The 23,903-nt window shown below is 40.7% G+C and overlaps 1 protein-coding gene across 2 annotated transcripts in view; it reads left to right on the top strand.

The window, feature by feature from the left end:
• The window catches only part of USP34 (ubiquitin specific peptidase 34), a 103,854-nt gene that overhangs the window by 38,906 nt on the left and 41,045 nt on the right, over positions 1-23,903 (top strand). For both annotated transcript variants that reach the window (XM_035110901.3, XM_035110900.3), the window contains 22 exons: positions 259-881; positions 1,656-1,870; positions 3,947-4,062; positions 4,144-4,271; positions 5,758-5,847; positions 7,279-7,374; positions 10,740-10,822; positions 11,533-11,687; positions 11,789-11,902; positions 12,937-13,036; positions 13,183-13,342; positions 14,173-14,299; positions 14,390-14,537; positions 16,929-17,029; positions 17,947-18,156; positions 18,430-18,555; positions 19,751-19,873; positions 19,966-20,049; positions 20,476-20,562; positions 20,839-21,039; positions 22,101-22,183; positions 23,382-23,422. In XM_035110901.3, the coding sequence (XP_034966792.3) occupies positions 259-881; positions 1,656-1,870; positions 3,947-4,062; positions 4,144-4,271; positions 5,758-5,847; positions 7,279-7,374; positions 10,740-10,822; positions 11,533-11,687; positions 11,789-11,902; positions 12,937-13,036; positions 13,183-13,342; positions 14,173-14,299; positions 14,390-14,537; positions 16,929-17,029; positions 17,947-18,156; positions 18,430-18,555; positions 19,751-19,873; positions 19,966-20,049; positions 20,476-20,562; positions 20,839-21,039; positions 22,101-22,183; positions 23,382-23,422 (3,211 nt within the window). The remainder of the gene's footprint in view (positions 1-258; positions 882-1,655; positions 1,871-3,946; positions 4,063-4,143; positions 4,272-5,757; positions 5,848-7,278; positions 7,375-10,739; positions 10,823-11,532; positions 11,688-11,788; positions 11,903-12,936; positions 13,037-13,182; positions 13,343-14,172; positions 14,300-14,389; positions 14,538-16,928; positions 17,030-17,946; positions 18,157-18,429; positions 18,556-19,750; positions 19,874-19,965; positions 20,050-20,475; positions 20,563-20,838; positions 21,040-22,100; positions 22,184-23,381; positions 23,423-23,903) is intronic.

The raw sequence follows: 23,903 nt of genomic DNA, 5'->3' as shown, positions 1-23,903 counted from the left end.
CTCCTTTCTTGGAGTTTGAAGCCATTGGTTCAAGTCCTACCTTCCAGAGCAGGAAAAAAACAAACTTGCTCCATCTCCTATGTGACAGCCCTTGAAATATTTGAAGATGGCTATCATACCTCCTCTGTCCTGTCCTCACCATAATGGGTTGTTGTTAGCCACCCTGGGAATACCTGTTGACATTGGAAGTGCAGAATAGTAATTTTAGAAAGTAAATGCTTGGTGGTTTTGTATCCTTAAAAAAAATGAAAATTAAAGGAGTCGATGCAGGGGAGTTCCGATGAAACGGCAAACAGCGGTGAAGATGGCAGCAGTGGGCCAGGTAGCAGTAGTGGGCACAGCGATGGATCCAGCAACGAGGCCAACTCCAGCCATGCAAGTCAATCTGCAGGGAGCCCAGGCAGCGAGGTGCAGTCAGAAGACATTGCCGACATCGAAGCTCTCAAGGAAGATGAAGAGGACGATGAGGACAGATGTCACAGTTCCCAGAAAAATGGCCGGAATGCAGAGCTGCGGAGCCGGAAAATGGAATCCCAATCAGGCATTTGCTTGGGAGACTCCCAGGGAGCAGCGGAGAGGGGCGGTGTCAGCAACGGGACTGGAAATGACCATGTTTTTAATACTGACTCGGTCCCCTCGGTGGATAATAGAATTAGAATGCTTGATCCCTGTTCACATGGGGAGGACACAGAGCATGACATGGCTGGGGAAATCGGCACAGCTCATATATCCCAAGGCTCTCAAGATTCTTGTATAACGCATACCGGGGACTTCCTTGGGGAAGCCATTGGAAATGAGCTATTTAACTGCCGGCAGTTTATTGGGCCACAGCACCACCACCAGCACCATCACCACCACCACCATCATCACCATCATGAAGGGTAAGTTACTTGCGCGCGCGCACACACACACATATATTCTGGAACATAATCACATTTGCATGCCTATTGCTTGCCTTGCATCATCCTTACAGCATTTACTTATCTTGGAAAGAGGTGCAAGGAGCTGAATTGGGGCCTGAAGTTTCCCTGACCAATTCACAAAGTCCGATTAAGAACTCTCCCATGTTTCCCCCAAATTTTGAACAGGCTGCACTAGCTAAAGCATTCTGTCATCTAGTGTACAGTCAAGCAGAATGCATGCAGTCCTAGTTACCAACCATTTAAAAGAATGTAGCTGAAGCTGAGCAGATACATTTTAATATTAAGACCGGCTCCTTCCCTACATACTCTCTTGGCTGTTAAGATAATCAGAGTGCCTTCTCAGTAGTTTCACTACTAAGTAGTTTCACTGCCTTCAGAAGCTCAGGGTGGTGGAGCCCGCAATAAGGCATTCTCTGTGGCAGCCCGTAAGTTGTGTAACTCCCCACAGAGGTGCGCCTGGCAACTTCATTATATTGTTTTCTCTTAATGCTGTTCACCTGAGATGTTTATTTTCAAGAACCACCCTATTTTTTGTGGTAGCGCTTTTTGTAACTGCATACTTATTAAATTGTTTTTTAAAGTTTAAACCATATGGTGAAGGGGTATATTCAGAATTATATTCAGTGGTGATATTTTCTCTTTGCATATATGCAAGTGCTGCTTTTCCGTAGTCTACTGGGTCTTCATGGACTGAAAGCAATAAGTTGGCTTATTCTTGCCTGTATCTTACAGACACATGGTCGATGACATGTTAAGTGCTGATGATGTCAGTTGTAGCAGTTCCCAAGTCAGTGCAAAATCGGAAAAAAATATGGCAGATTTTGATGGTGAGGAATCTGGTTGCGAAGAAGAACTGGTGCAGATTAACTCGCATGCCGAACTGACATCTCACCTTCAGCAGCACCTTCCAAATCTTGCTTCCATTTATCATGAGCATCTCAGCCAAGGTAAGATGTAGCAAAGGAAAGAACAGCCACATTTTATTTCAGTGGTCTAGCTACTTAAAAGGAAACAAAGCAGAACCCAAGTACCATGCCTGTGGTAGAGATAACCTGATAGGAATTAGTTATTTAAATCAAATCATGAGCAAATACAGGTTTCACCTTCATGCCCTATCATGGGCCATGTTGAATAGGACTGATAGGAATTGTGGTTCGAAACATAGAGAGGGCACTAGGTTAAGGAAGGCTGATACTAGAGGTTCTCAATCTCTTTTTCTGACCCTGCTCCTTTAACAACAGCCTAACAGGATCTTTGACTTGTAAAGCCTTTCCCGCATGTTGGGGAAAGCTTTCATTTGTTCCATTGGCGTGTGTCCAGGCCGCAGGAGCACTAAAAAGTGGCAACTCTGTGATCCGTTCCCCTGGATGCTTAAATAGCATTTATATCAAAATTAATTTCAGGAGGGTAAAAAAGAGAGCAAGTGAAGAAAGGCAGCCTGCCTTGGCCATTATTGCTGTCATCAAAATACCCATTTTGTTTTTTTAAAAAAAACTTTTAGGAGTAGAATAATGGAGAGAGGTGTAAAGAGAATGTGAGTTGCTAGATTGCTTTATAAAGGCAGATAATACAGCATTGGGCCTGCAGGAGGATTGGCTGATACTTGGCGAGCCTTTTGCTTATGGAGTAATTTTGCTACATTCAAGAACTGTCTTATTGTCCCCAGTCAGTAATGTTCTGTGGATTCTTCTTGACTCATTTATGTTGTTTCAGCAGCACCCTTATAGAAGGGAATTTCATTTCTAGAACCTTTTAGAAAGGAAAGAGGCAGGTGAGCCCTTTTTAACACCACATCTCAAGGGCTGTGCATTACAAGAGCAAGAGTGTAGCATGAGAACAATTAGGGCTTGGTAAAAGAAAATGCGCATAACTGAATTACCTGCTTAGAAAATGGCACCACTGCAGCTTTTGTGGTACAAAATCCTTGGGGGCAGCTGATAAAGGTTGGGGGTAGGATCAGGCTTAAGGCTTCAGAATCAGTCAGAAGTTTTTCTGTGTTTGAGTTTGAATTTATTTATGTCTGAGTTAAGAGGTCTGCAGTAGTTTGCCTATTCTGGTTGAGACCCATAGAAAAAGATTAAGAACCTGCCCTTCAAGGTCAAGACTGTATCAAGTAAAAAGATTCCTGTGCCACTTCCTTCCAATTTGCTGCAGAAATGATATCTGATCCTGAGCTAAATAGATGTGTTCTGTCATGTGTAAGTCCTGCATCTTGCAGAAGCTCTATATTTTATGATGGATGCTGCATTCAACCTACAGGAACACTTGTGATGTCCCACGGATATAGATAAGCAATTGTGGGCTGGATTGCAGGCATGGGGATTCCAGCTTGGGGACACTGGGTCTCGTGTGCACATAGGAAGATTCATTAGTCCATCTAGTTCAGGGTTTCAAGCAAGTAGAGGTTCCAGCGACTGAACATGGGATCTTCTGCATACAAAGTAGATTCTGTACCACTGACCTGCAGCAACACTTAATTTGGAGATGCCTCTTCAAACACTTAATTTGGAGATGACTCTTCCTTCTGTTAAAGTGAACAGGGAGACAGCAAACACAATTCTTTGTTTATCTCAATAAATACAGACCCTGGATTGGGACAGTTGTCTTTAATCGCATTATCACAATAGCTCTTTTTTTGCAACAGGTTTTTACTTTTGAAGCAGTTTCACATCCTAATTAAATAACTTTACAAGCAAATACAGACATTTGCAATTGTAATGCTTTTCAATGAAAATTTGAGTTTGAATGCTAAGTGGCTGGTAATATATGACGAAAGGCCTTTATTTTAAAGGGTTGAGGAATCTTCTGCTTCCTCACTGTATTCTAACAAATAGTATTGACATTGCATGTGCTTGTATTGGGTCTCTCTGTACCCTCTCCTGGCTTAGTTTTCCCAAGTGTATTTGTTCCAACCATTTGTAGGTTTGTGATCTTTAGCCGTTATTAACAGCTGTTGATGGACAAAGTCCATTCAAATCAGGATACACATTCCATATTTTTAATAACACCTGTCTTTTGCTCAGGGCCAGCAGTTCATAAGCACCAGTACAACAGCAACGCAGTGACAGATATTAACTTGGACAATGTTTGTAAGAAGGGAAATACCCTTTTGTGGGATCTGGTCCAGGATGAAGATGCAGTAAGTTGAATATCACACAAGAATATTTGATAGAGAAAATGTAATAATAATTGTCAATAACTTTTCTCTTACTTGCTCTAGATTCATCTATCTGAAGGTTTAATAAATGAAGCAGAGAAGCTTCTGTGTTCGTTAGTATGTTGGTTTACTGATAGACAGATTCGAATGAGGTTCATTGAAGGCTGCCTAGAAAATTTAGCAAATAACAGGTAAATGAGCTTGAGTGGCACATCAGTGTCTTACTACCGATCCATTTCTTTGTCCATCAAATCTCTAAAAGCTGCTTTATTTGAACTCATATTTGAAAAATGGATTCTCAGTTCAGTCTATATTGATTTGCTGCTATGAGCATATGGATGGTGACCAAAGAGCCAGAACCACACCAGAAAGAAAGTGAATTTAAACTTGATTTAAAATAACTGACAAATGGTAACTTTCATTTGAAACAACAAAAGCACGATCTAAAATAAACTTAAGTTATATTTTTTTAAAAAAGGATTACAGTACAGTAATACCTCGGGTTACGAACGCGATCCGTTCCGGATCGCAGTTCGTAACCCGAAAAGTTCGTAACCTGAACGCTGCGCAAAGCGCCATTTTGCGCATGCGCAGACCGCGCGCGCCGCTTCTGCGCACGCACGCGTGGCGAAAACACTTCCGGGTTTGCGCAGTTCGTAACCCGAACTGTTCGCAAACCGAGGTGTTCGTAACCCGAGGTACAACTGTATGGTAGATGGAACAGTTACCGTGAAGCTACCAGATAAATATATTTGCGTTATTAACTGCTTATAACAAGAAACTGCAAGTGAAGAAAATACATATGAAAGCAGTTCTAACTCCCACCCTCTGTCGTGGACCACATGGTGTGGTGGTACTCACCTGATCATCCATCACATCTGTGCCTGCTTACTGTGGTGGGATGAGGTCAGCACAGTGGAAACGCACTGCCAGGAGCATGGGATTGGTTCTGCCCCACCTCCCAGTTAGCAACAGCAATGGAAGTCAGATGAGCACTGTCGTCTCACAACTTGCTTCAGTCCAGCTAACTTGAGCAAAAGCCATGAGAATGCCGTCAAAAGGTCCATATCTTCCAGATTTGCTGTAGTGAGGCCTGCTTGTTCCCATTGGAATCCATGGGAATTAGGGGGAAAGCAAAATAGAATTAAATAAAATCCTAAGAAAAATCAAACCTCTATGAGGCTTGTTCCAGAAGAAGTCTAAGTCTCCTCTTGACAAACAGACAAGCTTGCTTAATACAAATTACAAATCAAAATGTAGAAATCACAAATTTACTCTTCCATCTCCCCAAAACACTCATCATCAAGGAAGGTGCTGTTTTTAGAAGGGGAACAAGAATAGGGCTGTGTAAACTAAAGGTTGCAAAAAGGAAGGAAGGTTGGGATTTAAAGGCAAGTTAGTAACCCTTTTTGGTATATCCCTAATTGAAAGAGCCCTACCAATTCAAATCTTCTCCCACACTGGGTCTCTGTACTTGCCCTTCTGAATAATGTACGCCTCAATCATAGTTCTTCATTAATTTAGAACGGCAGTCCCAAAGTTAGATTGCTTCTTCCTTTCCTCCCATACAAAGGCATCTTTTTCTCTAAATGTGGCTACATGATACATTTTAATTTAAGGGCTATAAATCTCAGAGAACATTGATCCTGTGATGTTACTCTATACCTGTCTCCTCAGATCAGTGGTAGTTTCTCTTCGTCTTCTCCCAAAATTATTTGGTACCTTTCAACAATTTGGAAGCAGTTATGACACACATTGGATAACCATGTAAGTACAACATGTCCTGTCTGTACAGAAGAGGGTGGTTGATCATTGAGGGATTACTGTTCTGATATTGGCTCCTCCCTAGCTACCTTTAGTTTGTCAAACGCTGAGCATAGATTATTAACCCGACCCTTCCCTGAAATTTCAGGGCAGTTTTTAACATTTCCTTGCTCAAGCCCATCCCTTCCTGTTTGGTGTTAAATGGAATCTTGGCCTCTTTTGATTCTCTTCCGCCCCCTCCCCCCTAAAAAGAGAGGCTACCCATTTCCGACTCTAATCTCCATAGTTTGACAGTGGCTCTCCTGATCCTCATAGTAGGGAGTCAGTGCTGTGTGGCTCCTTCGCGCATTAGAAAGGTAATGGTAGAAGCTCAAGTCTAGTGTGGTGTAGTGGCCAGTGTGGTGTAGTGGTTAAGAGCAGTGGACTCTTAATCTGGTGAGCCAGGTTCGATTCCCTGCTCCTCCCTCACAGAGTGTTTGTGGGGGGGGGATTGTTAGCCGCTTTGAGACTCCTTAGGGTAGTGATTAAGCGGGATATCAAATCCAAGTCGATAATTTTACATGGAGAAGACTTTATCATGGATTTCTCCCACATGAATTGGGTCTTCTGACATTACTTTTGTATCACACAAAAGAACTATGTTACAGCATTTCCCCATATCGCGAAGGTAACGTCAGAAGGCACCTTAAGGCCTAAGCATATGTCATAAAAGGTTTGTTAGGAGCACATTATGTTGCCTGCAGTAATAGGAGCAAGCTTCTACCTGGCTAAATTTGTGGCATTCTTAAAAGTTGTTTGTACAAATATTTTTTATTGCATTTGACAAATATTTAAAGTGGCAGGTTCACAATATTTGCTGCTAAGTTTCCTTCACAATTCCTGTTTTAAATTAAATCATGGTAGTATGTCCCAAAGCAATTATAATAATAAAGATTAAAGCTGATTTCAAATGTAATTATTCTCTTGTGTTTATTGCTACTTCTTTGCTATGGAGTGCTTGTAATCTATACAATTAATTCCAGAATGTTACTCAAGATAGCCAAATATGATGCTGGACTTGTCGTTCCCCAATCTGGGACATTCTTCCTTTATGTTAAATCTGCTAATCCCTTTTAAATACTAAAAGTGTTCAGATCAGACTGGACTGAGAAGCAGGAAGCTCTGATGAGGACAGGCAAAATAAACTACGTTGTGCATAATCTTCCACTAATATCCTGGGCTATAGCAAATGAATGAGTTGCCCTTCAATTGTTTGTGACTAAGTCATGCATGTTGCAGATTTCTGAGCCACCTTTGAGCTGAGAAATTTTATGAGGAGCGTTGGAATGTCCTGTAGTTAGCTTTTTGAAAGATAGTTTGCATCGTTTGTTTGTATGCAATTTCCCCCCAAGACATATGGATATGAAATGACAAATGTTACTTAAATTGAAACAGGTGGGCCGAAAAAGAACTTAATATGATGAAGCTCTTCTTTGATAATTTGGTGTACTACATTCAAGCTGTCAGGGAAGGACGCCATAAACATGCATTGTAAGTATGGTGTTGCAGTGGGGGTGTGTGTGTATCTTGTCTGTTCATGGTTTTGATGTTTTTAACATTTATCTGAACCTTGTTAAAAATCCATCTTCACATGGTCGAAATTTGCTCCTGATCAAACAAAATTCCTTTCTACACCTTATTTATTGATGTGTATTTATACTCATCAGTATTTCCTTTCACCCACATTATCACTTGTGAATAACAAAGTCTTTTTGTAAAGGCCCATTTTGAGCCGGTTTGAGATGGCATTTGGCTAAAGGAAAGTACACCAAGGTCATGCGTGTGTGACTATTATCTCACTCTCATACCCATCTTCCTATATTTAGCAGCAAAAAAATGGTTTGCTTTTAATTAGTCTACAGTATGCTTGCCGAGCTTTCTTTCACTTTGAACATTGGGCACTCAGTGAAAATGGGTCTGTGTTGGAGGGTTGTTTGTGGCAAAGGGGTTAAGGGTGAGCATCTTTTATGGTTGGGTGGTGCAAAGATGTATGGATAGGTAGAGCAGCTTTATAGGGTGCACTTGTGGGTGTGGAGGTGGTTGTCATAAGACTGATGGTAGCTGAAAAAGGTTGAGGGAAAATCTGTTCCAAAGTAGGCCCATGTTGAGCCAAGCTGACATTATGTGGGAGTGGAATTTTAATGTTTGTTAAGTGTTAGTTTTAGAGGGAGTGTTTTGTTTCTTTGTTTCACTAGCTTTGGAGTCCTGCTATTCTAGGAGTGCCAAGTGGGAATTCTTTGAACAACAAAAAAATTCCCCTGCTTTTGTAGTTCCAAAACAGTTTTGTCATATTAGTTTGGGGAGTTGAGGCCAAAGACTCCTTGTTGGAACCCTTCTTCTTACCTAGTAAGCATTGTTATCCATCCCAAGCCATATGAGCTGAGCCAAAAATGTACGGTAATAAATAGATGAATATTTTCATATGTATCTTAAAATTATACGGTATTTTAAAAAAATGTTTGCAGTGGTGGAGTCTGTTAAATTTGCTTGTACACAAACAGTTTGTATCTTAAATTGACCAGGAGTGCAGATGCCATCTCACCCGCAGAGGTCCTCCTTAGAGCACTCATTTGGTGACCCTTGCGATTGAGGGATGAGGGTGGCAAGCACTTCCGTCACCTGTGGAGGAACTTTTATAAAGTCTGAATGTCTGATCTGTGTTAGGGAGAGATGCCCAGGGCCAACTATGGTCAAGATCTTGTGCGCTGCACAATATTTTGTCTAAAATCAGCACTGATGCCAGTGGTGGAGGAAGTGGAGCAGGCAGGGCACCACCTCACCCCGCCTAGAATATTTTGTATATTAAGTGGCAGGGGTAGAAGAAAATGTTTGAAACCGGGTGGTATTAGATTTAAGCTTTACTCAGAGTAGACCCATCGAAATGAATTGACCTTACTTAGCCACAAATACCACACTTTGAGAATGCTAAGGAAAAACCATCTTCCACAAAAGCTGCTGCTTGCCTTCTATCACTGTGCCATACAGAGCGTGCTCACATATGGTTTATGTGTGTGGTGCAGAAGCTGTACTTCTCAGGATAGGACAGGGCTGTGCAGAATTATTAAAACAGCAGAGAGCATTATTGGCTGCTCACTCTCTACCTTAGAACAAATCTATACCACCAGGTGCCATAGAAAAGCACTAGGCATTTCAAGAGATCTAACGCACCCTGGTCACCGTTTCTTCGAGCTCGTGCCATCGGGACGGAGATATAGAACAATGCAGGCAAGAATGAGCCGTCTCAGGAACAGTTTCTTCTATAGAGTGATTTTGTCCTTAAATGGAAAGTCTGGACTTTGAAGTCATCTTATTTTACTTGTTATATTGTACCATATTGCCCTGTTTTAATTAGGTTTTTGTAGTATTTTTTTTATTATGTGGAATGCTTTATCTGAGTGGATGTGGTAACCGAGCAATTTCGTTGTTTTCGTTGATTTATCTTACCTTTTAAAATAAAATATTAAAGATTTTCCCCATTTACAAAAGCACATGCATTGTCTCTTTCTTCAGGTTGTGTTTTCTACAGATCAGTTATATTTGTTGTGAGACATTGGTATTATATGTAGTATAGAATTGGGAAGAAAAGAGAGGGGGTGGGGTGGTAAAGCTTATGTTCTTTTACTTAGTGTTTTTGTGTCAGCGTCACTTGAGTAGGTTCTCTTTCTATTCACCTGTTAGGTTTCCTTGGTGGTGAGAGAGGTTAGGGTGGCCTAGGATGTGATTGATTGTCTTTGGCTGCAGTGGGATTTGTTTGTGCGTCTGTGAGGGGCGGTGTTGTTGAGTTAAGTTAGCCATATTGAATCGTCTGCTGTCGGTGGGTTCGTATTGTTGTCTTGTAGGGCTGTGTTAAAGGGGAGCCACACTGGAGTGAAAGCTATTTCTTCCCGTGTCAGTTGCAGTCTGTTGGTTGGCTTTTCTAGCAAGGCTGTTTCCCATTCTACTTGATACCAGTGTTCCGTGTTTATTCCTGACAGCTCCTTCCAGTGTTTCCAGGCTATGATGTTTCTGGCTGCTGAGAGTAGGTGGGTTATGAGCTCTTTATAGTGTGAGTGGGCATTGTTATCTTGGAAAATATTCAATAGGGCCAGTTCTGGGGTGACTTCTAGTACCAGTTTAGTTATTTTGCTTATTTCTTGAATGCCTGTTGTCCAGAAGAGTTGGGCTTGGGGGCATTCCCACCACATGTGGAGGTTTGTGTCTGTGGAGGTGCAGCCTCTCCAGCATTTTGGTCAGGCTCCTGTGCATATCAGTGCCAGTTTCCATGGTGTTAGGTACCATCTGTAAGTGAGTTTCAGAGTGAGTTCTTTTCTTTTTGCTGATACTGATTTAAAGGGGGGTTTAGAACACATTCTAGTCCATTGGGTGGGGTTGATTTTGTAGCCTATGTCATCCTCCCATTGTTTATTGATTGCGTCAAGGGGGTTTGTGGGGCTTTGGAGCAGTGTTTTGTATATCGTGGATGCCACCCCCTTGCCATGTCCCATTGCTGTTAGGAGAAAGTTTTCGAAGGTGGTCAAGGGCCTAGTGGCTGTTGATCTAACTACTGGATTATTTAAGAAGGTATGTAGCTGATGGTGTGTTAGCCATGGTATTTGGGTGTCCCCTTGTTTGTTTTGTATTTCTTGTGTCGATATGGGTTTGCTGTTTTTGTAGAAGTCTGCTAGGCGATATAGGCCTTTGGCTTGCCAGGTTTATATCTGAAGATTTTTTTTGCTGCATGGTGGAAGAGTGGGTACCACCCATATGTTCAATTCTTTTTTGGGGTGGTTTGACCCCAGTTATGAAAAAGGGTTTAAACAATGGCAAAACAGTTGTTGATGAAGATGTGCTGAAATAACAAATAATTTCCATGATAGGTACAGCCACAGTGCAGAAGTTCAAGTGCGCCTTCAGTTTTTGACATGTGTCTTTTCAACTCTAGGATCACCAGATCATTTCAGTAAGTTCTAAATATATGTACATATATGTACACATACTTTTTCTTTTAAATAACAAGGTTGATTTGCTGGAACCGTATAATAGAAATACCATTGTTACATCAGCCAGACAAACAAGGGAAGTAACAGAAAGGAAATGGCTTCTTTCTTTAAAGCTAAAATAAAAATGAATACTAAGAGTCCGGTAGCCATCTTAAGGTATCTGAAACATAGAAGATGGAGCAAGCTTGCTTTTTGCTGCCCCAGAGTCTAGGATCCAAACTAATGGGTAAAATTAGGAAGAACTTCCTGACAGTAAGAGCTTTTTGACAGTGGAATGGACTAACCCAAAGGTGACGGACTCTCCTTCACTGGAGATTTTAAGAAGGTTGGCTGGCCCATCTGTCAGGGATTCTTTAGCTTTTATTCCTATATAACAAGGGGTTGGGCCAGATGACCCTTGGGTTCCCTTCCAGCTCTAGAGTTCTACCATTTAATAAGTTTGAGAAGCCAAGTTGTTTAGCCCTTTAGAGCTTTTAGGGCTCTTCCGGGTTGGTGTGATTTGAGAGACTGAAGGTGCTGTTTCAATCCCGTCAATGATACAGGTAAAACCAGTAGACAGGCGTGTGTGGGGTCAGGTTGCCTTGCTGTGTTTACTGTGGGAATGACTTTTGGGGAAAGAAGTTAGCTGTCTTTTACCAGGATGTTGTCATATGTTGCTTTGAATCTCTAGGGTTGAGTCTGGAGCAAGTAGACATACTATGGCACTGTTTAGTAGAAGATTCTGAATGCTATGATGATGCTCTGCACTGGTTCTTAAATCAAGTGCGAAGCAAAGACCAGCATGCCATGGGAATGGAAACCTACAAGCATCTTTTTTTAGAAAAGGTAGAAGGGAAATAGCTTCTTACATACAAAACCTATTAACTTTTCTCTTTGAAAACAAGGCTGATGTTGATGGAAGCAAAACATGCTTTTATTTTATTTAGATGCCTCAGCTAAAGCCCGAAACCATTAGTATGACTGGATTAAACTTGTTTCAGCATTTATGTAACTTGGCTCGATTGGCTACTAGTGCATATGATGGCGGTTCAAACTCAGAGGTAAGCAAGAGTATTACATTGCTGTTTCCCTTCTTTCAAAGTTTTACATAACTCTTCAGTTCTTCACGAGATAGATTTACTATACTTAGTGAATATTTGCTGAGCGGTACAATTTAGTAAATGCAGTTTGACCTTTCTGTGTTCCTGTGTTAAGACTTCCTGTTCTGTAAATGATAAGCAGCAGCTTATCTGACAAGGGAGTTGTAACTACCATATCAGAGATACTGAGATTGGGAATTATGTCTCTTGAGGACTAAGGATGCTGTTTCTCCTTGGAAGAAAGCAGTTTGTATACGTTTGGTATGGAACTGGCTGAAGTTGTATCTTGCCTATGTAAAGAGTTGAAATGGTGGTGGTGGTGAGGGTTAGATTATTTCTATTGACCTTTGCATGAAAATAGGGTGGAAATTAGTTTTCAGAAAGCTGCCCAGTTGATTTGGGATTGTTATTTTACTCAGTCCTGTTAATTGAAGCCAAGGATTCTGAAAAGGGGAAAGTGGAGCTGCTAAGGAAGTTGAACCATAACTTAAAACTAACCTCACTCTGCATGGGTTTTGATATAACTCCAAACTGCGATGAGGAAACTTTCAGTTTTTAACCTTCTCTGCACAGCCGTATTAGAGGAGGAGTCGCCCAGAGTCTTTCACAGATCACAAAACATAGTTTAGCATCATTTCCAAACATGTCTGACCAGTACACCCAATAAGTGGGGGCAGGGGGACAGACAGAAAGCACCTCTGTTAACCTGTACTGGCACCCCCCAATTTGTGTGGGGATTGCGGTCTGTGAAACTGCATGCAATTGAAACAGCCTGCTCCGCCCTTTCAGTGACGTCTTTTATGACGTTTCCGGGTCAATTCCAGGTTCAGCGTTTTGCGCGATCACATATCTGTCCCTCCTAAAACGGGGGTTGCCTATATTGTGGAAAATGCATAGATGATACATGATATTGTACAGCACAGCATTGACATGATAATGATTAGGTGGTCATTCGTATGAAAGAAATAACCCAGTTTCTCACTTCTTTTTTGCAGTTATGTGGCATGGACCAATTCTGGGGTATTGCTTTAAGAGCACAGTCTGGAGATGTGAGCCGTGCAGCTATACAGTATATTAACTCCTATTATATTAATGGTATGATATAATTCAGTTTAAGATACTGTGTGTTGCTCAGTCCCATGTTGTATATCAGTGATACCGTACTTCAACTCTCTTTTTCTTAGGAGGGCAGATAAGTTTCATCATGCTTACGGAATGTTTTCTTATAAATCATATTTTAGGTAAAACGGGTCTGGAGAAAGAGCAAGAATTTATTAGCAAGTGCATGGAAAGCCTAATGATAGCATCCAGTAATCTTGAGCAGGATTCTCACTCTAGCCTCACCATTATTGAACGAGGACTTCTGATGCTCAAGACACATTTGGAAGCTTTTCGGAGAAGGTAAACTATGTCTATAGTTACTTTATTTAATAAAGTTGCTGTTTAATGATATTCATGGAATCACACAGGGTGCTTGCACTAGCCTCATAGAATTTAATGGTGGTTTATCTTTTTCCCAGTTGTCACATACAGTCGTACCTCGGTTTACGACCCGCTCGGGTTGCGAACACTTCGGGTTACGAACTCCGCAAACCCGGAAGTGTTTTCGGCGCGCGCGCGTCCCGCGCATGCGCAGAAGCAGCACACACGCTATGCGCAGAAGCGGCGCTCGGTTTGCAACTTTTTTGGGTTACGAACCGCGATCCGGAAAGGATCGTGTTCGTAACCCGAGGTACTACTGTACAGTCATATGGGCTGCTGTTAGTAAGTGCACTATTATTTTGGTACCTTCATCAAAGTAAAAATTGTTAAAGGGGTCTAGAGAGTTCACAACCAGCAATATTACCCCCCCCCTATTAAAATCAGTGTTTAGGCACTGCCAAACATATGGTAAATATGCTTTTCTTTTGAACAGCTCATTCGATGCCATATATATCAAACTCTTCCTGAAATGCCCCTAGTTTCAATTGCAGATTGTTCCCCTTCAGCTCATGCAACTGGCTTTACAGTTCTTTGGATCCTGGCCAAAGTTTATAACGGCAAGATTCAAAAGGTTCAGAAATTCATGGAGTCTCCTTTCCTTGCCCCAGCTTTAGCCACACCCCAAATGCCAGCCTGAATAGGAAAGTCTAAAATGCTACCATAAGAAATGTTTAGGTGGTTCAATTGGTTTAAGACACAAATTGCCAATGAATTTCCTTTTTATATGATAAATATTATTTCTTTCTCAGGTTTGCTTATCATCTGCGACAGTGGCAAATTGAGGGCACTGGCATCAGCAGCCATTTAAAAGCCTTGAGTGACAAACAGTCATTGCCTCTCAGAATTGTTTGCCAGCCAGCTGGGCTTCCTGACAAGGTACAGTCTAGCAAGTTTTTTCTGAAAGAGCATTGTATTATGTCCCTGCTTTCCCGCTATTTTCAGCTAAACAAATTTGTTATGTTTCAGATGACAATTGAAATGTATCCGAGTGATCAGGTAGCCGATCTGAGAGCCGAAGTTACACATTGGTATGAGAATTTGCAGAAAGAGCAGCTAAACCAACAGGCTCAGCTGCAGGAGTTTGGCCAAAGCAGTCGGAAAGGAGATTTTCCGGGTATGTTTTAAAGCATGTTGACATAACTTCAGCAGGGTGGATTTGATTTAAATCAAACTGATTTAAGTCACGATTTAAGTCACGATTTAAATCACTAGTCAGTAAGGCTTGATTTAAATAATAGTTTACTACATAAAGACAAATTCTTGCTGGTATAACTTTAATATGCAAGTAGATGAAGATTTTTAGAATAACAACTTTTCATATTAGTTTTTTATCCCCAGTTTGATAGATTAATCATTCATACCGGGTATTTGGACAACTTTACTGTTGTACTTAGGAAGGAGAAAAAATAATCATTACCTTAATAATAACAATTTAAATAGATTTATTCAACTGAAACAATAACATTACAGCATATGTTATTTGCTTAAACAAACATCCATGTTTGTTAACTAATTTGGCTAAACAAATGTCAGCCCAGCCTACACATGAAAAACTTAAATACTGTCCACTCCAAACAATCAGAAAAATATTGTTTCTATTCTAATCACTGAACTTCTTGAAATTTAGCACTGAAGGGGTTGTTTCTGTATTCATAGGTTTGTAGAACAATAGGATTAAGGTCTTTTTCTCAACTTTGTTCATGTTATAACATTTTTGCTGTGAAGAAGAGGCATGTGATCTCTGTTGAGTCAAATTCAGTTTTGAGAACTGCAAAAGTAAACCAAGCATCTGTGATAATATCTTGTAGGCAGAGAAACTGCCCAATAATCTTACAAAAACCTCTGGAAGAGCATGACATTGTGAATGGATTAATGGAATTTATTTACCCCCAAAATTAAACATATACAACCTTATTCTACATAGTTAAAAAACTAATCTTTATTTCATGATGGAATAACCTTTGGATGGTAATATATGGATGGTAATAAATGCTCAAAAAGCATTTTATTTTAAAAAATCGATTTAAATAAAAAATTGATTTTTATTTTATTTTATTTTTTAAAAAAATCATTGATTTTTATCCACCCTGAACTTCAGCCTGGCTTCTTTGCCCCTCATTTAGAATACTTCTGAAGTAAACACAACTAAGGGAAATACAGTGGTACCTCGTAAGACGAATGCCCTGCAAGACGAATTTTCTGCAAGACGAATGCGTCTTGCGATCTGATCTGATGGTGTCTCGCAAGACAAATTCATTTTACGAAAAAATTGTCTTGCGAATCACGGTTTCCCATAGGAATGCATTGAAATTTAATTAATGTGCTCCTATGGGCAATTAAGATTGCCGGAAGAAATATCAACAACCTCAGATATGCAGATGACACAACCTTGATGGCAGAAAGCGAGGAGGAATTAAAGAACCTTTTAATGAGGGTGAAAGAGGAGAGCGCAAAATATGGTCTGAAGCTCAACATCAAAAAAACCAAGATCATGGCCACTGGTCCCATCACCTCCTGGCAAATAGAAGGGGAAGAAATGGAGGCAGTGAGAGATTTTACCTTCTTGGGCTCCTTGATCACTGCAGATGGTGACAGCAGTCACGAAATTAAAAGACGCCTGCTTCTTGGGAGGAAAGCAATGACAAACCTAGACAGCATCTTAAAAAGCAGAGACATCACCTTGCCGACAAAGGTCCGTATAGTTAAAGCTATGGTTTTCCCAGTAGTGATGTATGGAAGTGAGAGCTGGACCATAAAGAAGGCTGATCGCCGAAGAATTGATGCTTTTGAATTCTGGTGCTGGAGGAGACTCTTGAGAGTCCCATGGACTGCTAGAAGATCAAACCTATCCATTCTTAAGGAAATCAGCCCTGAGTGCTCCCTGGAAGGACAGATCGTGAAGCTGAAGCTCCAATACTTTGGCCACCTCATGAGAAGAGAAGAATCCTTGGAAAAGACCCTGATGTTGGGAAAGATTGAGGGCACTAGGAGAAGGGGACGACAGAGGACAAGATGGTTGGACAGTGTTCTCGAAGCTACGAACATGAGTTTGACCAAACTGCGGGAGGCAGTGCAAGACAGGAGTGCCTGGCGTGCTATGGTCCATGGGGTCACGAAGAGTCGGACACGACTAAACGACTAAACAACAACAATGGGCAAAAAAATGCATTCCTATGGGAAACCATGATTCGCAAGATGAATTTTTTGCAAAATGAATTGACTCACGGAACAAATTAAATTCGTCTTGCAAGGCACCACTGTAGCAGTGTGGGTGGCCTTGTTTCTCCTTCGATTTTAACAGGATTTAATGTTCATACAAGGTTAGCATTTCTTCTACAAATGCTAGTTTTTCTTAAATATTCTCTCCAAATTAGTATATTATTATTATATAGTATAATAATAGTAATAATGATCTGTGTTGATAAAGGAAATGAGCCAACACCCCCCAATTGATTTTCTTTTTTTCAATGATCAAATAGTGAAGCAAGTTGTGATGTTTCTTTAGGTGGCCTCATGGGACCTGTGAGAATGATCTCTTCTGGACATGAACTAACAACTGACTACGATGAAAAAACTCTTCATGAATTGGGCTTTAAAGATATGCAGGTAGCGAGAAACATATCAAAGAAGTCGTTTTACAACATTTTACATTGTCACATGGTAATGGTTTTCATTTCCACAGTAACATCGATGTACATGCTGGTATGCAGAGTTTCATAAGCAAAAACAAGAGACAGGTCTTGGGAAACCTAAAATCTAAAGCAGACAGCAGGGGAATGTTGCAGTCTATTTAGTTTCCTACTCCAGCTAATGCTCATGTAAAATAGAAATGTTCTTCATACAGCAGTGAGCATTGCTGCTACTTGGTTGCCTTGAGGGGGAAAGCCATGCTTTGAAGTAAGGTAATTATGAACATAGTACTTAAAGATGCAAGCAATTTTATCTCATGTTTTCAAGATGTGGCCACTGAGGAGGGGGTTGTATCTTCCCTTGGGGTCTTAAGTAAGGTTGAAATGTTATTCGCCATCTATATCCCAAGGAGGAGCAGAGCCCCTTTTAGACCACCAAATGTCTTTCCCTGGGGAAGTATTATAATATTGTCTTCATGCATATTGATTTTGTTAAGACTGCAGAGTTGGTGGGCCACAACCCTCTTCACCTTTCTCAGTCGCACTGTTACACTTTTAGTTGGATCTCTTTAATCATTTTTTTTTTAAAAAAAATACTCTCCACTGTTTCTTCTCTTGTGGCTGTATTATTCTTTACAGTACCACTTTTAAGATCATTGTCGTTAAGGACTCTCTCTGGCGTACAGACTTGTTCCTTGCCAGGTTTTGTGCATTTTGCCTTCAGCTACAGGAGCAGGCTTTGGGGCAGCATTTGATAGTGTGCTTAAAACCACTTGGTGCACATTACAGATGGGGTGGGTGGGATGGCAGTTGTCTTCGAAAAGCTGCCTTACGGACATGTTGATTACAGTACATGCTTCTTCTTACAAATAAATCCCTATTTGTTATTCCAAGATGGTGTTTGTGTCCTTGGGAGCTCCACGGAGAGAGCGAAAGGGAGAAGGCGTTCAGCTTCCCGCATCCTGCTTACCACCACCTCAGAAGGACAACATTCCGATGCTCTTACTCCTGCAAGAACCTCATCTTACCACCCTGTTTGATTTGCTGGAGATGCTTGCCTCCTTTAAACCTCCTCCTGCTGAAGTGGCTATGGAAGATAGCGAGGTAATTTTAATCAAATTCTTATGGCTGTGCCTACTTGCTGCACTCACCAACCCCCTGCCATTCTCCCCACATTAACCTCCCCACCCCATGCAACAATTAAGCTCTCTATTCACCTTCCCAGGCCCATTTTTGAAGCCACATTTTCATTCAGTAATCTTGGTATAGTATTATGAATGAATGTCGTCCTACATCTTTGGTTGTAAATATCACGTGTTTCATTTAGGTTGAATTAATTATGATTTAACGTGAGGCATTTTGTATGTTTGTTCACAGAGTCTAAAATGTGAAGAACTTCATCTTCATGCAGAAAATCTGTCCAGGCGAGTTTGGGAGTTGTTGATGCTTCTGCCTACTTGTCCCAATATGCTTCAGGCATTTCAAAATATTTCTGATGAACAGGTGAGTGAAGAATCACTCCTTATATATTTGCATCTGTCAACACATGAGGCTGGTAGCCTCTTATGGCGTTTTCATTCATTCTGTTTTTGGTGGCATGTTGGTGTCACGTGTTCCAGTGCCCATGACGGTTGGTTTGCCATCTCTGGCAATGCCAGTTAGGAATGGTATTGTCACGAAAAGTATCAGAAGCACGTCTAGGAGAGTGTTGGCTTTGTTGACATGTTCACAACAGCTCAAGTGTAAATTCATTTGAATTGGCATGTTCATTCATTGGAATTGGCATGTTCATTCATTCATGGTGTGGCATCAGGCACCTGCATGGTAGTGCACCAGAGATTCCTGTTGCGCTTACATGGTATCATGCATGGTGAATTCTTCTGACCCAGATATTAACACTATGAATGCCAAAAGTGCAAGAGCATTCACAAATGCGTACAGGCCAAAGCTGCTTGGAGTTTTGAAGCTCAGTGAAATTGTACTAGAAAGGCTATAGGAAACGATGGCGGAGTGCTCTTATTGACCCACTGACAATACATCCTGGGATAGCAGGTGGAGACAGTTTTACATTTCGGTGGTTGTGCTGATTTATTATAGCAACACTTGCACCGAACTGTACATACTTCTCTTTGAGTTACTGTAAAAGCTCTGTATTTTCTTACGTTTCAGCCACCATGTGTGAGAGGATATTTGAAAGTTGTTCTCTATGGCCGTGATCTAATGTATGTGTGAGTGAGGGAGAACCCTGGACATAGTGGAGTATTTCTTTGAAGTTTTCCCTGCAACACTGCGGAAGACAATAAGCTATGTTTCAGTTTAATATTTTTTTTTTAAAAAAAAGTAAACTGAAAACAGGTTGCTTCTTCTGTAGAAACCACAAAGAAACTACCACTGCTTTGAGGTTTTGTTTGGTTTTTTTTAAAAATTACAATCAAGCAGTTAATATGTTTTATGGAATAAATTCCAGTATTTTCTTCTTTTGATTTCACTTTGGCTTCAGGGTGAAAAACCAGAACCCACCAGCGCTCCCCAAACCACAACCCAAGAACCTTTGTTTCATGTTGTCCACATCAGTAGTTTTCAGTCTTAATAGTTAATAAACCTTATACCCAAATTATTGCTCATCATTTCTAACCTGGTGTGCTGGTGTTGCTTATTTCTTCACTTACAAGTTATACTCTTCTGTCTTTTTTAAAAGGGTAATGATGGGTTCAACTGGAAAGATCTTTTGAGAATAAAAAGTGCCCACAAACTTTTGTATGCCCTTGAAATAATTGAAGCTCTTGGAAAACCCAACAGAAGAATAAGGCGAGAATCCACGGTAGTGTCATTCTTTTTCCTATGCATAGCATGAAGTGCCTTTTATAATCTGTGTATTTTTTGTAATGCTAATGTTCTCGTCCTTGACTTTAGGGAAGTTACAGTGATCTGTATCCAGATTCTGATGACTCAAGTGAAGATCAAATAGAAAACAGTAAAAACACATGGAGCTGCAAGGTTTGATACTACTATTGAAAGCTATTCCAGTGATTGCATGCATAATCTTTATTCTGTTGATGTTAGTCTGACATTTCAGAACTTGCATAAGTGAAGGCACAATTTTAAGAGAAAGGTCTAGCTTGCTGAAACCGTAATGTGAAAGTATTATGTGAATGATCCTATCAGTGGGGTATTTTACAAGTTAACAGAGAATAATGTAGTGGAGCAAGATAGCAGAGATCATGGACTGCTTCCATTTTAGACAGCAAATGTGGATTGCATTCTTGAAAGTGTGTAAAACCAAAAGGAAACGTGAACTCTTTTTCTTGAGACAATAAAAAGTTGCTCGGTAATGTACACAAATATTCTTGTATCCTGCGACCAAAGTTGTTTTGAGTTTTCGTTTGCTCTTAACTGCTACTTTTATTATTATTTTGTTTGTAGTTCGTTGCTTCTGGAGGGCTTCAGCAGCTCCTGGAAATCTTTAACTCTGGGATTCTAGAACCTAAAGAGCAGGAATCATGGACTGTGGTAGGTGGCGTGCCTGGTTCTTAACCATGATGGGTTACCATTGCATAGGCGTGCTGTTGGAAGCTTGTGTGTCAGTTGTTTTCTGCCAACGGAGTATATTTTCAGAGTCCTTTTCAGAAGCTCTCGGGGCTTTATGATTTGCAGTGCATATGGGACTCTTTGAGCTGTGGGAATTTCTACAGTGTTCCTATATAGCTCTGCTTTTAAAATGTCCTGCTATTAGCTGAATAAATTGCAAAGGAAAGCCAAGCTAATCCAGGCTTTTCTTACTTGCAGTGGCTACTAGACTGCCTTGCGTGCTTGCTGAAGTTGATATGCCAGTTTGCGGTAGATCCGTCTGATCTGGATTTGGCTTATCACGACGTCTTTGCCTGGTCTGGAGTAGCAGAGAGCCACAGGAAAAGAACTTGGCCAGGGAAATCACGCAAGACTGCGGGAGACCACACAAAGGGCTTGCATATACCTCGCTTGACAGAGGTGAGAAACGAACAGTGCATATTCAGTGAATTTCAACATAATCTTTTTTGAACTTGGCTTATCCTGATGCATACTGGTTCTTTCAGTCTTGGATTCTTCAGCTATGTGGCTTCCATTCCCAAGACTTAAAAAAGACACGGTGTGCATGCAGACACAGGCATACAGACAGAGTCCACTTGTTTGTAGACTGCATACCTAGAGAATAAAAGAGAGAGATTTTTGTTAGTACTTCAATACAGTCTGAAATCCCCCTCCAAAAAAATATTTTCCAAATACTATGGTTTCTCCCACTCTTTGCGTGCAAAAGATCCCAGCTTCAACCCCAAGCACCTCCTGTAAATAAGCAAACAAACAAAAAAGGGTGAGGCAGCACGTGATGGCAATCCAGTCAGAGTAGAAAACACTTAAAGACAGATAGTCTGGGCTGATATAAAATGGTTTCCTACAGGTCTTCAGGTTACATACGAAAATTACTTAGTAGAAAGAAATCATCTGATAAAAATGTTCAGCAAATGAAGCAGTGTGTTCATTGAACAAGAAGCTTAAACCGTGCTGTGTAAATATTCCATATTTACACATTAACAAGAGGACTTTTCCTCTGCACCTTAAATTAGCATAAAGCTTAAGTATGAAGGTGTAATATTAATATTTCACGTGTAATATTAATGGCTGCGACTGCACAGGCTGTAGCCTGCATCACGAGAGGCTTGGGAGGCAAACCATCCGACACCCCCTTGTTAACTACCACTACCACTACCACCAAGTGCATATCTTTTTTATGGTTGCTGCTGCTAAACAGCCCTTAAAGTCCAGAATGGCTCAACCTCCTCGCGTTGCATTTAGGTGTATGGTGAATAAACACTGCCTCATATGGCAGATTTTCATAGTAAATTTGAATGTACTTGGATGGATGGCTGAAGTTCAGGGTATCTTGCTTATCACTCCAATACATAGAGTCAGAACATTTATTTTTCTGATTTGATTTAAAGCATAAGAAATATGTTATATTTTAAGATAGCAGTTGCATTAACTGTTTTCTTTTGGCTTCAATTTTTTTAAAGGTATTTCTTGTACTTGTCCAGGGAACCAGTTTGATACAGCGACTTATGTGTGTTGCCTATACGTATGACAACCTGGCGCCTAGGTACAATAACCTTTTTTTAATATCTTTGGTAAGATTTATAGTATACATATTTGCATTAAAGCGTCGTACTGAATTCCCAGTTTCAGAAAGGATTATGAAGTTACAAATAGACGAAGCTATTTAGGTTTTCTTTAAAGTGTCTTTATTAGTTCAGTAATTTGCAAACTTGAGCCGCAAACCAGCCCTCAAGAGCTGAAGGAAAAGTGAGCAACTGCATGTGCTGCCTTGATTGTTACTTGGTGCCCAAAGGCTGGCCAAAGAAGACCTGATTATGGCCCAGAGGCCTCGAGAGATTGAAAGAAGGTTGTTAGGTTAGCCCAGAGCTGCCCAATTAGCCACTACAGTGGTACCTTGACTTATGAAGGCGATCCGTTCCGCGGCGCTCTTCGGAAGTTGAAACCTTGGAAGTCGAAGCGTCCATTTTGTGCATGCGCATGTGCGGCGAAAATACTTCCGGGTTAGCGGACTTCGGAAGCCGAAACCTTCAGAAGTCGAGGCATTCGTAAGTTGAGGTACCATTGTATTCTGCATCAGTGTTGGGCATCATTCTGGTTGCTGAAGACACTTGGTTTGGCTTTTCCATTTGTCCTGATCCCTGTTGGTGTGAATACTGGCAGTTCCCACAGCCCTCATTGCTGGCACAGGATGCAGCAGATCCGCTATTTTTCAGACATGCTAAATATATTTCTCCAAGGAGTAGTAAGCTGATCTCAAGGGAGTTACAGCCCACACCAAGTTAGGAATCTGCCTGTCATGAGTATCTCTGAGTATCTCAGGGGGCCTAAATCAGGTCTGTTCCCAGCAGCCGTTGCTAACTTGGCGCAAGGTGCCGCACAGTATGACCTCTCTGCTTTGCCCTTGGATTAGGCCCCCTTTCCCCTCATTTAATATTAGAAATACTACAGCATTTAAGTTAGTTCCTGCATTTGCATAGTTATGAAAAATCCTGCATTTTAGTTTGTTCTCTGCTAGTCTCATTGCACAAAGCATCCTGGGGGAAAATTAGGAGCAGAGCACAAAACCCTCTATATTAAATTATATTTTAACATTTTGATAATCCATTGAGAACAAATGAGTAATATTTTGAGGAGTGAAATAAAACATCCCTTTTCATTGTTTGTTTTTTTGCGGAAGGCCTTTTTTTTTTTTTTAGAGTTTTGTACCAAGATCTTACTGACTTTATTTTCTTCCTATACAGGGTATTGAAAGCTCAAGCTGATCATAGGTCAAGACATGAAGGTTAGTGAATAAATGAAGACAGGAAGGTTACTAAACCCTTTTCCCCTGATTCGTAGCTAATTGTATATGTCATGTCATTATGAGTAATGATTTCAGACAAGATTTCCCTTTGCAGTAGAGCTGACCAACAAAACTTTGCTATGGAGAGCATTTATTAGACTTGAGCAGTGAAGCTGCTGTGTTGAAGCATTTATTTTTGCTGTTCAGAGCACTTTCCAGTTTTATTTTATTTAAACATTTTCCCCTCTGCTCTTTAACCTAAAAAGAAGCCCAGAACAGCTTGTAAGTATGTAATATAGTACCTGCCCTCAGGCTTGTAATCTAAAAGCCATGTCATTTCTCAAGGCAAACTTAGTTCTGGTTTCTAACCTTTTATGGAAAGGAGTGGAGGGGGGGGAATTAATTTGAAAGCAAAGCTCACAGAATAGAGCATTATGCACCATTAGGAAACTTAAAGGGTGGAGATTATCCAGGAGTGGAC

The sequence above is a fragment of the Zootoca vivipara genome, chromosome 3, assembly GCF_965207765.1.
Source record: "Zootoca vivipara chromosome 3, rZooViv2.hap1.1, whole genome shotgun sequence".
Classification (NCBI taxonomy): Eukaryota; Metazoa; Chordata; class Lepidosauria; order Squamata; family Lacertidae; genus Zootoca; species Zootoca vivipara.
The sequence above is the reverse complement of the archived record's forward strand: the minus strand, read 5'-3'. Positions and strand labels throughout refer to the sequence as shown.